Source organism: Osmia lignaria, chromosome 4 (assembly GCF_051020975.1).
Source record: "Osmia lignaria lignaria isolate PbOS001 chromosome 4, iyOsmLign1, whole genome shotgun sequence".
Classification (NCBI taxonomy): domain Eukaryota; kingdom Metazoa; phylum Arthropoda; class Insecta; order Hymenoptera; family Megachilidae; genus Osmia; species Osmia lignaria.
In genome coordinates, this window is record NC_135035.1 from 2,920,590 (window position 1) to 2,938,383 (window position 17,794).

The 17,794-nt window shown below is 32.8% G+C and overlaps 1 protein-coding gene across 1 annotated transcript; it reads right to left on the minus strand.

Annotated features, from left to right (window-relative positions):
• Positions 1-1,365: 1,365 nt before the first annotated feature.
• Positions 1,366-6,573, minus strand: LOC117603975 (uncharacterized). Its single transcript, XM_034323618.2, has one exon. It carries the CDS (start codon positions 6,571-6,573, stop codon positions 1,366-1,368), a length of 5,208 nt encoding a protein of 1,735 aa, XP_034179509.2.
• Between the last annotated feature and the right edge of the window lie 11,221 nt (positions 6,574-17,794).

Consider the following 17,794-nt stretch of genomic DNA (forward strand, 5'->3'; position numbering starts at 1 on the left):
ATATCATTAGTACTACGTCCACATTACATATAATGTAGTATACTGATTCCTTCTCACAGATCAGTGTAGATTTAATAACAACATCCTTCATACTATATCAACACTAGGTATAATGTAATATACTGATCCCTTCCCACATACCAAGGTGCCTACATTTAGTAACAATATCATTATTACTATATCTACATTAGATATAATGTAATATCCTGATCCCTGCCCACCGGTCAATGTACATTTAATAACAACATCGTTCATACTATATCCACATTAGGTATAATGTAATATAGTGATTACGTCCCACAGATCAATGTACCTACATTTAATAACAATATCCTTAGTACTATATCCACATTACACATAATGTAATATACTGATTCCTTCCCACAGATCAATGTACATTTAACAACAACATCATTCATACTATACCTACAATGGATATAATGTAATATACTGATCCTGTTCAGTGCGTGCGGATATGTGGTAATACTCGTACGCTTCGAGTGATAAATTAATATTACTCGAATATTTGTGGGTGGTGCGAAGAAATAAGTAGAATGCCACGAATAACGTTTAACTACGTTTAACTTTAACAGTTTGAATAGTTTATTTCTACGTTGAATTTGACAGCGTTCCGTTTCTAAGAACGATACTTATTAGAATGTCTAGTGTATGTACAGGTATCGGATTTATATAGTAATTTTGTGTAGTCGGCAACAGCCAATCAGGGCTGCTGGTCAAGTCTGTAAGGGTGGCTAGAACGTCACCAGCGCAGGTATATGACCGATGGCGTTTTTAGTGAACGTTGCAAAGGTCGCACGTTTGCTAATGAGTGCATGGCACTGACCGTCATAAAGTGGTATTTCCGTGAATTTCTAGGTTTAACTTAAATTATTTTACGAGGATAGTTTCGTGGAAATGTCTTTTGACCGCTTTGGGAAACGTTTAGTTTTGTATGGATAGGTTTTACCTGGTAATTCTCACAGTAACGTATATAGAAAATTTTGGATGGGTTCATATGCTTTGTTGCAACGCAACACGTCGCGTCGCCCGCCTTGAACGATTCGCGTTCAAAGTTGATCTGTGTTCTATAACAATTGAATATACATAGATATTTTATCCTCGCCAATCAAAAACCACTGTGGGGACTCGAAAAGGCGGAACAGCATTGTGAATTTGACTCTAAAGATATATACATATGCTAAGTGAATAAGATACTTTATAAAGTTCATTAATAGCTGGAAGGTATAACTATACGCTACATACTTAATACAAGTTTATAATATTAGTAATCTTAAAAGTATGAATAGGACAACTACTAAAGCGGTAGTTGACAGGTTAACAATTATACATATAAGACTATATTGGTCAATCCCTTTCAGGTATCTCAATCGGTAATGGACATAGTTTTTTGATGCATCGTTTGTATATTCCGCGATTTGTTTTCACGGTTGCTACACGAATAATCTTATCTTCGCCTGGATGAACGGCTATGATGCGTCCCATGCTCCAGTGCATAGGTGGGATGTTATCTTCCTTAATGGTGACCAGTGTATCAATTTTTATCTGTTCGGGATCACCTTTGTGCCATTTACTACGTAGTAGCAGTTCATTAAAGTACTCCCTATGCCATCTTTTCCAAAAATGTTGCTTCACCTTGACAATGTGTTGCCACAATGATAATCTATTTGTTGGTACGTCCTGGAAGTCATGTTCTGGTATGCTCATTAGTGAATCTCCAATCAAAAAGTGAGCTGGGGTAAGGGCTGAAAAGTCATTGGGATCCGAGGATAATGGTGTTAGAGGACGGGAATTTAATATTGATTCGATTTCGATGATAAAAGTATTAAATTGTTCATAAGTAAACAGGGAATCGCCAACAGTGCGATATAAGTGATATTTGAATTGTTTAACGCCAGCCTCCCATAAGCCTCCAAAGTGGGGCGATTGCGGTGGTGAAAAATGCCAGTTGACACCTTCATTTGATAAATCGTGCGTGATTCTATCATTATGATTAGAGGATAATAGCAAAGCCTTTATTTTCAATATTTCATTCTTGGCGCCAACAAAATTTGTTCCATTATCAGAATAGAGATTTTTTGATTTACCTCTGCGACCGAAAAAACGTTTAATAGCTGCTAAGCATGTTTCGGTGGTTAGATCTGTAACCAGCTCCAAATGTACGGCCTTCGTTGAAAAACAAACAAAGACGACTACATAAGACTTTATCTTTACTTTATTTCTAAATTTTTTCTCCTTGATAAGAAAAGGACCGCAGTAATCTAGCCCTGCATTTTCGAAAGGTCTAGATTGTTTTAAACGATTTTTAGGTAAAATGCCCATTGGATAATTTGGTGGCTTGTGGTTTAATTTACAACAAGAAATGCATTTATGTAAGACGTATCTCGTCCTATTTTTGCCATCAATAGGCCAGTAATTTTGTCTGACAATAGCTAACGTATTTTGAACTCCTGTATGCCAATATTTTATATGTACATGACGTATTATTATGTCAGTAATATGATTGTTTCTTGGTAATAGAATAGGATGTTTATGTGAATAATTTATATCTGCATTTCCCAATCTACCTCCTACACGAAGAATTCCCAATTCATCTATAAAAGGATCTAATCGCAACAACCTACTTTTATTATTGAGTTCCTCGCCCTTTCGTAAACATTGTAATTCTTGAGAGAATTCACTTTCTTGGACTACCCTTATTATTTGTAAATGAGCATCATGTAACTCCTTCGTGGTAATTTCACCTGTGATTTTATTGCTTGAGCTTCTATTCACAATTGCTCGATGGCAAAGGGCAACGAAACGATTTAGTGCATTAATGGATGAGAACCTTTCAAAAGTGTCATTTGCAACCTTATTCCGATTACAATTCTGGTCTAATGTAACAAAGGTCACATTGGCTTGATGATTTGCGCTATCACTCGTCGATAGTTTAGTGATTTTCCAGCAATGTTCTTCCATAGACAGCCACGTAGGCCCATTTACCCAAAGTGTATTTTTAATAAAGTCCGAAGGATTTTGACCACGAGATATAAAATCCGCGGGATTGTCGTTTGTCGATACATGATACCAATTATCCCTATCCGTAAGCGTTTGTATTTCAGAGACACGATTTGCTTCGAAAGTTTTTAAGATATGGGGTGACGTTTTAATCCAATTTAATGCAATAGTTGAATCAGAATAAAAGTTAATCTTGTTGAATCTTAAGTTTAATGCTTCTACCACGGATTTGTATAAATTTGCTAATAACTTAGCAGCACAAAGCTCTAACCTAGGCAAAGATATTGTTTTTATAGGTGCAACGCGCGACTTCGCGCATACCAAACCTACTAAATGATTATTCACTTTATTCGTTGATCTTATGTAAAAACACGCGCCATAACCCTTTTCGCTGGCGTCACAGAACCCATGTAACTGTATTTCTACTGCATTATTTAAAACAACCTTCCGATGTACAGTAAAATTGTTTAACAATGGTAATTGGTTTTTATAATTGAACCATTCGGTATGAATTGACTGTGGGACTGATTCATCCCAATTTAAATTGGCCATCCATAATTTCTGCATAACTAATTTGGCCTGAATTATTACGGGACCTAATAAACCTAAAGGGTCAAATAGTTGAGCAATCTCAGACAAAATTGTACGTTTTGAGACGACTTTATGCGAACTAAAGGGATTTACCTTATAGTTAATAGTGTCTGCATGCGGATCCCATTGTATTCCGAGAACCTTTTTTGTTTCCGTCACGTCTAAACATACAAGTTGTGACGCAGAGGAATTTTTCAATTTATTTAGAAGTTTCGGTTCATTTGAAAGCCACTGACGTAGGTTGAAACCCCCTAAATTTAGTAATTTAGTTAGTTGATCTATTAAAAGGCAAGCTTGATTCAAATCGTTCGTACCAGTGAGTAAGTCATCTACATAAAAATCACGATCGAGTACTGTCGCGGCTAAAGGATATTTATGTCCGTCATCTTTAATTATTTGTTTCAAGCAACGAACCGCGAGAAATGGGGCTGAAGTAGTCCCATATGTAACCGTGTTTAGCATATACGTTTTAATTGGTTCAGTCTTGTTTTCCCGCCAAAGAATTTTTTGAAATTTCGCGTCATCTGGATGTACCTGAATTTGCCGAAACATTTTCTCAATGTCAGCTGTTAAAACGAATTGATGTGTTCGAAAACGGATGATTATAGAAATCAAATCGTCCTGAATTGTAGGACCTTGCATTAATGCGTCGTTTAAAGAAATACTTGTCGATGTTTTCGCGGATCCATCAAACACTACGCGAACCTTTGTCGTTGCGCTTGATTCTTTTATTACCGCGTGATGTGGTAAATAGTAACCTACTTGCTTGTCATCTGTATTTGTTATATCGGTCATATGTTTTAATTCTACATACTCCCTTAAGAAGACACTATATTGATTTTTTAATTCTGAACTTAATTCCAACCTCTTCTCCAAAGAGTAAAACCGTTTTAAAGCCATTCTGTGTGATTCCCCGATACTATCCCTTTTTTCATTGAATGGCAACCTTACTACGTACCTCCCGTCTAAATTTCGCTTAATATTTTGACTAAAGTGTGTCTCACATGCTGATTCCTCACTTGAAAAATATTTTTTATTAGGAATTTCCTCAACCTCCCAAAATTTGTTTAATTGGTTTTCAAGCGCGGTTGTCACAAAACATGACCTAGCTTTGTTGAGGTGATTATTTAGAAGATTGACTTCTCCCGTTACAATCCAACCTAGTCGCGTTTTTTGTAATATAATTGAATCATTACACAATTTGATTTGTCCTACGCTTAGCAGCTGATAAAACAAAGTATTGCCGAGCAATGCATCGATCTCGGCTGATTTATGAAAGTTCGGATCAGCTAACGAAATATTTTTAGGAATAGACAGATTGTCTTTGTCAATTTTTCGAGAGGGTAGCAACCCAGTTATAGTGGGTAGGGCCACTAATGTTAGATCACACGAAAAAGGAGATGTTCGTGATTTGATGGTTGTTTTAACCGTGTACTGCGACTTAGTTAAATTTTGACCTAAGCCTGAGAATGGCAAATTGATCATAGTTTTATTTAGTTTTAAACGATCAGCTAATCTTTCTGTTATGAAATGCGTTTGAGAACCTCCGTCTAGCAATACTCTACACGGAATTTCATTTTTGTCTTTATCTAATATTTTAATCGATGCCGTACCTAACAACACCTCTGAATCAGATGATACAACTAAATTTACTGTTGGCTGTTCTTTTATATTTTGATCGTTTGATTCGATTGAATTATTAGTTGGATGGTTACGCGGATTGTTCGTATCAGTAAAATGCAAAAGCGTATTATGCTTATGATTGCATGTCTTACAACCGCTAAGATAGCATTTATTTGTCTGATGATTACCTCGCAAGCAATTTAAACATAATTTTGCCCTTCTTGCTAATTCGAAACGTTCCTTTGGATTTAATTGCAAAAACTTGTTACATGTATAAATCGCATGATTTTGACTACAAGCAGGACATTGAAAGTGCGCCTGCGTACCTACGTGTGATTGTATTTGATTGGGTCGTTTCTTATTTGGCATTTTCGAGGTGTGATTATTAAAATGACTGTTTGATTTATTTGAATCAAAGGAAATTGTATCGAAATCGTCGCCACGTGCTTGTTTACTAAGAAAATCTAATAATTTTTGAAAAGCGGGCATTTCCTCGTCTTCTAACGTACGCTCCCAAGCGCGACGCGTACCCTTATCTAGTTTCTTTACTACAATATAAATCAGTAATGCATCCCACTTATCAACTGGTTGCTTCAAAGCCCTTAATGCATTTATATGAACTTGTGTTTTTTCTACCAAAGAACGTAGATTAGTAGGAGTTTCGCGATGAATTTCTGGAAGCTCTAATAATAATTGTAGATGAGTATGAATGATTTGTCGCGGTTTATTACATCTTTGTTTCAACGTATTCCAAGCCACCAAATAATTTTCCTCTGAAGCATTTAGATTTTCTGTTATTGAAGTTAACGGACCTTGAAGTGCATTTTGCAGTAAATAAAATTTGTGAACTGGTAACAATTCATCGTTATCATGAACTAAATTCTTAAAGGTGTCATGAAAAGAGTACCAATTAATAGGATTTCCATCATAAGGACGGATCTCTATTTTGGGCAACAAATTATTAGCTTGTTTTATAGTTATTGGCATAGAAGGAGTAGCTGACGTTGATGGCGACGTGCTAGCTATTGGCGATATCACCGAGTTTATTTCGCGAAGACGTTTACTTATTATTTTAGCGCAAGCAAAATATTGATCATCAAACTGCGATCTGTGAGCTTCATGATCCATATCGGTATGCTTCTCCTTCTCTGCTAAGATTTCAATTTGTAATTGTGTTTTGGAAAAGGCTTCATAGCCCTCCTCTAATTTTATTTTACGATTCTGGATATCATCAATCTCCGCATCTGGGTGCGCATTAAGATATGTTATTAACCGCGTGACGTTAGATTTAAGACTACCGCGTGTTTTGATTAAAGTTTTTAAATTTTCTGACTGTGCCATTTTCGAAGAAAATAATCGAAATCGAATCCTCTATTATAGGAAGGATGTTAATACGTGTAAGGAGTGAATGAGTGGAGATTCTTGAGCTTACTTTGATGTTGAGTTCTGCTACGATGATGTAGTTGTCCACAGCTGGTAATGCTATATTGATTTGATGATAACTGGATTTGTTGTCCACTTGAATGACGTCGTTCGTTGCGTATGTCACTGCTCCAATGGCTGCTTTCCCATGGGATGTCCGTATTAGAAGCTTAGTGACAAATAGCTTGTAATGATGTTGATTCTGCTCCTTGACGACCAAAGAAATCCGACGGCTGCTCTCCGAAATGGGATGTCCGTTCAGATGTTTGGTTCGCCTGATATCGTTTTATACGGTGTAGGTACTCGTGGTATTCCTTGTAGTATTGTCCAATGCACCAATATATTGTTTGCCGTTTTTTTGAATCTTCACTATAACCGTAGAGATCCGGCTCGAAGGACCATGTTCAGTGCGTGCGGATATGTGGTAATACTCGTACGCTTCGAGTGATAAATTAATATTACTCGAATATTTGTGGGTGGTGCGAAGAAATAAGTAGAATGCCACGAATAACGTTTAACTACGTTTAACTTTAACAGTTTGAATAGTTTATTTCTACGTTGAATTTGACAGCGTTCCGTTTCTAAGAACGATACTTATTAGAATGTCTAGTGTATGTACAGGTATCGGATTTATATAGTAATTTTGTGTAGTCGGCAACAGCCAATCAGGGCTGCTGGTCAAGACTGTAAGGGTGGCTAGAACGTCACCAGCGCAGGTATATGACCGATGGCGTTTTTAGTGAACGTTGCAAAGGTCGCACGTTTGCTAATGAGTGCATGGCACTGACCGTCATAAAGTGGTATTTCCGTGAATTTCTAGGTTTAACTTAAATTATTTTACGAGGATAGTTTCGTGGAAATGTCTTTTGACCGCTTTGGGAAACGTTTAGTTTTGTATGGATAGGTTTTACCTGGTAATTCTCACAGTAACGTATATAGAAAATTTTGGATGGGTTCATATGCTTTGTTGCAACGCAACAGATCCCTTCCCACAGATCAATGTACCTACATTTAATAACAATATCCTTAGTACTATATCCACATTACACATAATGTAATATACTGATTCCTTCCCACAGAACAATGTACATTTAATAACACCATCATTCATACTATATCTACACGAGGTATAATGTAATATAGTGATTACATCCCACAGATCAATGTACATATAACAACAACATCATTCATACTATATCTAGGTTGGATATAATGTAATATACTGATCCCTTCCCACAGGTCAATGTACATATAATAGCATTATCGTTATTACTATATCTACATTAGGTATAATGTAATGTATCAACTACATCCTACAGATCATTGTACATTTAATAACATCATTCATGCTATAGCTAAATTGGATATAATGTAATATACTGATCCTTTCCCACAGATCAAGGTAGCTACATTTAATAACATTATCATTAATACTATATCTACATGAAATATAATGTTACATACTAATCCCTGCCCACAGTTCAATGTACCTATACTTAATAACAATATCATTAGTACTATATCCACATCATATATAATGTAATATACCGATTCCTTCCCACAGATCAACGTAGATTTAATAACACCATCATTCATGCTATAGCTAAATTGGATATAATGTAATATACTGATCCCTTCCCACAGATCAAGGTATCTACACTTAATAACAATATCATTATTACTATATCTACACTAGATATAATGCTATGTACGGATTCCTTCCCACAGATCAATGTACATTTAATAACAACATCATTCATACTATATCTGCATTGGATATAATGTAATATACTGATCCCTTCCCACAGGTCAATGCACATACAATAGCAAAATCGTTATTGCTATATCTACATTAGGTATAATGTAATGTATTTACTTCATCCTACAAATCATTGTACATTTAGTAACATCATTCATGCTATAGCTAAATTGGATATAATGTAATATACTCACCCCTTCCCACAGATCAAGGTATCTACATTTAATAACAATATCATTATTACTACATCTACATTAGATATAAAGTAATATACTGATCCCTGCCCACAGTTCAATGTACCTATATTTAATAATAATATCATTAGTACTATATCCACATCATATATAATGTAATATACTGATTCCTTCCCACAGATCAATGTACATTAACAACAACATCATTCATGCTCTAGCTAAATTGGATATAATGTAATATACTCACCCCTTCCCACAGATCAAGGTACCTACATTTAATAACAATATCATTATTACTACATCTACATTAGATATAATGCAATATACGGATTCCTTCCCACAGATCAATGTACATTTAATAACAACATCATTCATACTATAACTACATTGGATATAATGTAATATACTGATCCCTCCCCACAGATCAATGTACATTTTATAACAACATCATTCATACTATATCTACATTGGATATAATGTAATATACTGATCCCTTCCCATACGTCAATGTACATATAATAGCAAAATCGTTATTACTATATCTACATTAGGTATAATGTAATATACTGATCCCTGCCCACAGATCAATGTACCTACATTTAATAACAATATCATTAGTACTACGTCCACATTACATATAATGTAGTATACTGATTCCTTCTCACAGATCAGTGTAGATTTAATAACAACATCCTTCATACTATATCAACACTAGGTATAATGTAATATACTGATCCCTTCCCACAGACCAAGGTGCCTACATTTAGTAACAATATCATTATTACTATATCTACATTAGATATAATGTAATATCCTGATCCCTGCCCACCGGTCAATGTACATTTAATAACAACATCGTTCATACTATATCCACATTAGGTATAATGTAATATAGTGATTACGTCCCACCGATCAATGTACCTACATTTAATAACATTATCATTAATACTATATCTACATGAGACATAATGATATATACTAATCCCTGCCCACAGATCAATGTATATTTAATAGCGATATCATTATTACTATATCTACATTAGATATAATGTTATATACTGATCCCTGCCCACAGTTCAATGTACCTATACTTAATAACAATATCATTAGTACTATATCCACATCATATATAATGTAATATACCGATTCCTTCCCACAGACCAACGTAGATTTAATAACATCATTCATACTATATCAACACTAGGTATAATGTAATATAGTGATTCCATCCCACAGATCAAGGTACATTTAATAACAACATCATTCATACTATATCTACATTGGATATAATGTATTATACTGGTCCCTTCCCACAGATCAAGGTGCCTACATTTAATAACAACATCATTCATACTATATCTTCATTGGATATAATGTAATATACTGATCCCTTCCCACAGGTCAATGTACATACAATAGCAAAATCGTTATTACTATATCTACATTAGGTATAATGTAATGTATTTACTACATCCTACAGATCATTGTACATTTAATAAGATCATTCATGCTATAGCTAAATTGGATATAATGTAATATACTCACCCCTTCCCACAGATCAAGGTACCTACATTTAATAACAATATCATTATTACTACATCTACACTAGGTATAATGTAATATACTGATCCCTTCCCACAGACCAAGGTGCCTACATTTCGTAACAATATCATTATTACTATAACTACATTGGATATAATGTAATATACTGATCCCTCCCCACAGATCAATGTACATTTTATAACAACATCATTCATACTATATCTACATTGGATATAATGTAATATACTGATCCCTTCCCATACGTCAATGTACATATAATAGCAAAATCGTTATTACTATATCTACATTAGGTATAATGTAATATACTGATCCCTGCCCACAGATCAATGTACCTACATTTAATAACAATATCATTAGTACTACGTCCACATTACATATAATGTAGTATACTGATTCCTTCTCACAGATCAGTGTAGATTTAATAACAACATCCTTCATACTATATCAACACTAGGTATAATGTAATATACTGATCCCTTCCCACAGACCAAGGTGCCTACATTTAGTAACAATATCATTATTACTATATCTACATTAGATACAATGTAATATACTGATCCCTGCCCATCGGTCAATGTACATTTAATAACAACATCGTTCATACTATATCCACATTAGGTATAATGTAATATAGTGATTACGTCCCACCGATCAATGTACCTACATTTAATAACGTTATCATTAATACTATATCTACATGAGACATAATGATATATACTAATCCCTGCCCACAGATCAATGTATATTTAATAGCGATATCATTATTACTATATCTACATTAGATATAATGTTATATACTGATCCCTGCCCACAGTTCAATGTACCTATACTTAATAACAATATCATTAGTACTATATCCACATCATATATAATGTAATATACCGATTCCTTCCCACAGACCAACGTAGATTTAATAACATCATTCATACTATATCAACACTAGGTATAATGTAATATAGTGATTACATCCCACAGATCAAGGTACATTTAATAACAACATCATTCATACTATATCTACATTGGATATAATGTATTATACTGGTCCCTTCCCACAGATCAAGGTGCCTACATTTAATAACAACATCATTCATACTTTATCTACATTGGATATAATGTAATATACTGATCCCTTCCCACAGGTCAATGTACATACAATAGCAAAATCGTTATTACTATATCTACATTAGGTATAATGTAATGTATTTACTACATCCTACAGATCATTGTACATTTAATAAGATCATTCATGCTATAGCTAAATTGGATATAATGTAATATACTCACCCCTTCCCACAGATCAAGGTACCTACATTTAATAACAATATCATTATTACTACATCTACATTAGATATAATGCAGTATACGGATTCCTTCCCACAGATCAATGTACATTTTATAACAACATCATTCATACTATATCTACATTGGATATAATGTATTATACTGATCCCTTCCCACAGATCGAGGTGCCTACATTTAGTAACAATATCATTATTACTATATCTTCATTAGATATAATGTAATATACTAATCCCTGCCCACAGATCAATGTATATTTAGTAGCGATATCATTATTACTATATCTACATTGGATATAATGTAATATACTGAACCCTCCCCACAGATCAATGTACCTACATTTAACAACAATATCATTAGTACTACGTCCACATTGCATATAATGTAATATACTGATTCCTTCCCACAGATCAATGTACATTTAATAACAACAGCATTCATACTATATCAACACTAGGTATAATGTAATATAGTGATTACATCCCACAGATCAAGGTACATTCAATATCGATATCATTATTACTGTATCTACATTAGATAAAATGTAATATACTGATTCCTTCCCACAGATCAATGTACATTTAACAACAACATCATTCATACTATATCTACATTGGATATAATGTAATATACTGATCCCTTCCCACAGATCAATGTACCTACATTTAATAACAATATCCTTAGTACTATATCCACATTACACATAATGTTATATACTGATTCCTTCCCACAGAACAATGTACATTTAATAACACCATCATTCATACTATATCTACACGAGGTATAATGTAATATAGTGATTACATCCCACAGATCAATGTACATATAACAACAACATCATTCATACTATATCTACATTGGATATAATGTAATATACTGATCCCTTCCCACAGGTCAATGAACATATAATAGTATAATTGTTATTACTATATCTACATTAGGTATAATGTAATGTATTTACTACATCCTACAGATCATTGTATATTTAATAACATCATTCATGCTATAGCTAAATTGGCTATAATGTAATATACTCACCCCTTCCCACAGATCAAGGTACCTACATTTAATAACAATATCATTATTACTACATCTACATTAGATATAAAGTAATATACTGATCCCTGCCCACAGTTCAATGTACCTATATTTAATAATAATATCATTAGTACTATATCCACATCATATATAATGTAATATACTGATTCCTTCCCACAGATCAATGTACATTAACAACAACATCATTCATGCTATAGCTAAATTGGATATAATGTAATATACTGATCCCTGCCCACCGGTCAATGTACATTTAATAACAACATCGTTCATACTATATCCACATTAGGTATAATGTAATATAGTGATTACGTGCCACAGATCAATATACCTACATTTAATAACAATATCCTTAGTACTATACCCACATTACACATAATGTAATATACTGATTCCTTCCCACAGATCAATGTACATTTAACAACAACATCATTCATACTATATCTACAATGGATATAATGTAATATGCTGATCCCTGCCCATAGTTCAATGTACCTATATTTAATAACAATATCATTAGTACTATATCCACATCACATATAATGTAATATACTGATTCCTTCCCACAGATGAATGTACATTTAATAACAACATTATTCATACTATATCTACACTAGGTATAATGTAACATAGTGATTACATCCCACAGATCAATGTACACTTAAAAACAACATCATTCATACTATAACTACATTGGATATAATGTAATATACTGATCCCTTCCCACAGATCAAGGTATCTACATTTAATAACAATATCATTATTACTATATCTACACTAGATATAATGCAATATACGGATTCCTTCCCACAGATCAATGTACATTTAATAACAACATCATTCATACTATATCTGCATTGGATATAATGTAATATACTGATCCCTTCCCACAGGTCAATGTACATACAATAGCAAAATCGTTATTACTATATCTACATTAGGTATAATGTAATGTATTTACTACATCCTACAGATCATTGTACATTTAATAAGATCATTCATGCTATAGCTAAATTGGATATAATGTAATATACTCACCCCTTCCCACAGATCAAGGTACCTACATTTAATAACAATATCATTATTACTACATCTACATTAGATATAATGCAATATACGGATTCCTTCCCACAGATCAATGTACATTTAATAACAACATCATTCATACTATATCTACATGAGACATAATGATATATACTAATCCCTGCCCACAGATCAATGTATATTTAATAGCGATATCATTATTACTATATCTACATTAGATATAATGTTATATACTGATCCCTGCCCACAGTTCAATGTACCTATACTTAATAACAATATCATTAGTACTATATCCACATCATATATAATGTAATATACCGATTCCTTCCCACAGACCAACGTAGATTTAATAACATCATTCATACAATATCAACACTAGGTATAATGTAATATAGTGATTACATCCCACAGATCAAGGTACATTTAATAACAACATCATTCATACTATATCTACATTGGATATAATGTATTATACTGGTCCCTTCCCACAGATCAAGGTGCCTACATTTAATAACAACATCATTCATACTATATCTTCATTGGATATAATGTAATATACTGATCCCTTCCCACAGGTCAATGTACATACAATAGCAAAATCGTTATTACTATATCTACATTAGGTATAATGTAATGTATTTACTACATCCTACAGATCATTGTACATTTAATAAGATCATTCATGCTATAGCTAAATTGGATATAATGTAATATACTCACCCCTTCCCACAGATCAAGGTACCTACATTTAATAACAATATCATTATTACTACATCTACATTAGATATAATGCAATATACGGATTCCTTCCCACAGATCAATGTACATTTAATAACAACATCATTCATACTATAACTACATTGGATATAATGTAATATACTGATCCCTCCCCACAGATCAATGTACATTTTATAACAACATCATTCATACTATATCTACATTGGATATAATGTAATATACTGATCCCTTCCCACAGATCAAGGTATCTACATTTAATAACAATATCATTATTACTATATCTGCACTAGATATAATGCAATATACGGATTCCTTCCCACAGATCAATGTACATTTAATAACAACATCATTCATACTATAACTACATTGGATATAATGTAATATACTGATCCCTTCCCACAGATCAATGTACCTACATTTAATAACAATATCATTAGTACTACGTCCACATTACATATAATGTAGTATACTGATTCCTTCTCTCAGATCAGTGTAGATTTAATAACAACATCCTTCATACTATATCAACACTAGGTATAATGTAATATACTGATCCCTTCCCACAGACCAAGGTGCCTACATTTAGTAACAATATCATTATTACTATATCTACATTAGATATAATGTAATATACTGATCCCTGCCCATCGGTCAATGTACATTTAATAACAACATCGTTCATACTATATCCACATTAGGTATAATGTAATATAGTGATTACGTCCCACAGATCAATGTACCTACATTCAATAACAATATCCTTAGTACTATATCCACATTACACATAATGTAATATACTGATTCCTTCCCACAGATCAATGTACATTTAACAACGACATCATTCGTACTATATCTACATTGGATATAATGTAATATACTGATCCCTTCCCACAGGTCAATGTACATATAATAGTATAATTGTTATTACTATATCTACATTAGGTATAATGTAATGTATTTACTACATCCTACAGATCATTGTACATTTAATAACATCATTCATGCTATAGCTAAATTGGCTATAATGTAATATACTCACCCCTTCCCACAGATCAAGGTACCTACATTTAATAACAATATCATTATTACTACATCTACATTAGATATAAAGAAATATACTGATCCCTGCCCACAGTTCAATGTACCTATATTTAATAATAATATCATTAGTACTATATCCACATCATATATAATGTAATATACTGATTCCTTCCCACAGATCAATGTACATTAACAACAACATCATTCATGCTATAGCTAAATTGGATATAATGTAATATACTGATCCCTGCCCACCGGTCAATGTACATTTAATAACAACATCGTTCATACTATATCCACATTAGGTATAATGTAATATAGTGATTACGTGCCACAGATCAATGTACCTACATTTAATAACAATATCCTTAGTACTATACCCACATTACACATAATGTAATATACTGATTCCTTCCCACAGATCAATGTACATTTAACAACAACATCATTCATACTATATCTACAATGGATATAATGTAATATGCTGATCCCTGCCCATAGTTCAATGTACCTATATTTAATAACAATATCATTAGTACTATATCCACATCACATATAATGTAATATACTGATTCCTTCCCACAGATGAATGTACATTTAATAACAACATTATTCATACTATATCTACACTAGGTATAATGTAACATAGTGATTACATCCCACAGATCAATGTACACTTAAAAACAACATCATTCATACTATAACTACATTGGATATAATGTAATACACTGATCCCTTCCCACAGATCAAGGTATCTACATTTAATAACAATATCATTATTACTATATCTGCACTAGATATAATGCAATATACGGATTCCTTCCCACAGATCAATGTACATTTAATAACAACATCATTCATACTATAACTACATTGGATATAATGTAATATACTGATCCCTTCCCACAGGTCAATGTACATACAATAGCAAAATCGTTATTACTATATCTACATTAGGTATAATGTAATGTATTTACTACATCCTACAGATCATTGTACATTTAATAACATCATTCATGCTATAGCTAAATTGGATATAATGTAATATACTCACCCCTTCCCACAGATCAAGGTACCTACATTTAATAACAATATCATTATTACTACATCTACATTAGATATAAAGTAATATACTTATCCCTGCCCACAGTTCAATGTACCTATATTTAATAATAATATCATTAGTACTATATCCACATCATATATAATGTAATATACTGATTCCTTCCCACAGATCAATGTACATTAACAACAACATCATTCATGCTATAGCTAAATTGGATATAATGTAATATACTGATCCCTGCCCACAGATCAATGTACCTACATTTAATAACAATATCATTAGTACTATATCTACATTAGATATAATGTAATATACTGATCCCTGCCCACAGTTCAATGTAACTATATTTAATAACAATATCATTAGTACTATATCCACATCATATATAATGTAATATACTGATTCCTTCCCACAGATCAATGTACATTTAACAACCGCATCATTCATACTATGTCTACATTGGATATAATGTAATATACTGATCCCTTCCCACAGATCAATGTACCTACATTTAATAACAATATCCTTAGTACTATATCCACATCACACATAATGTAATATACTGATTCCTTCCCACAGAACAATGTACATTTAATAACCCCATCATTCATACTATATCTACACGAGGTATAATGTAATATAGTGATTACATCCCCCAGATCAATGTACATATAACAACAACATCATTCATAGTATATCTACATTGGATATAATGTAATATACTGATCCCTTCCCACAGGTCAATGTACATATAATAGTATAATTGTTATTACTATATCTACATTAGGTATAATGTAATGTATTTACTACATCCTACAGATCATTGTACATTTAATAACATCATTCATGCTATAGCTAAATTGGCTATAATGTAATATACTCACCCCTTCCCACAGATCAAGGTACCTACATTTAATAACAATATCATTATTACTACATCTACATTAGATATAAAGTAATATACTGATCCCTGCCCACAGTTCAATGTACCTATATTTAATAATAATATCATTAGTACTATATCCACATCATATATAATGTAATATACTGATTCCTTCCCACAGATCAATGTACATTAACAACAACATCATTCATGCTATAGCTAAATTGGATATAATGTAATATACTGATCCCTGCCCACCGGTCAATGTACATTTAATAACAACATCGTTCATACTATATCCACATTAGGTATAATGTAATATAGTGATTACGTCCCACAGATCAATGTACCTACATTTAATAACAATATCCTTAGTACTATACCCACATTACACATAATGTAATATACTGATTCCTTCCCACAGATCAATGTACATTTAACAACATCATTCATACTATATCTACAATGGATATAATGTAATATGCTGATCCCTGCCC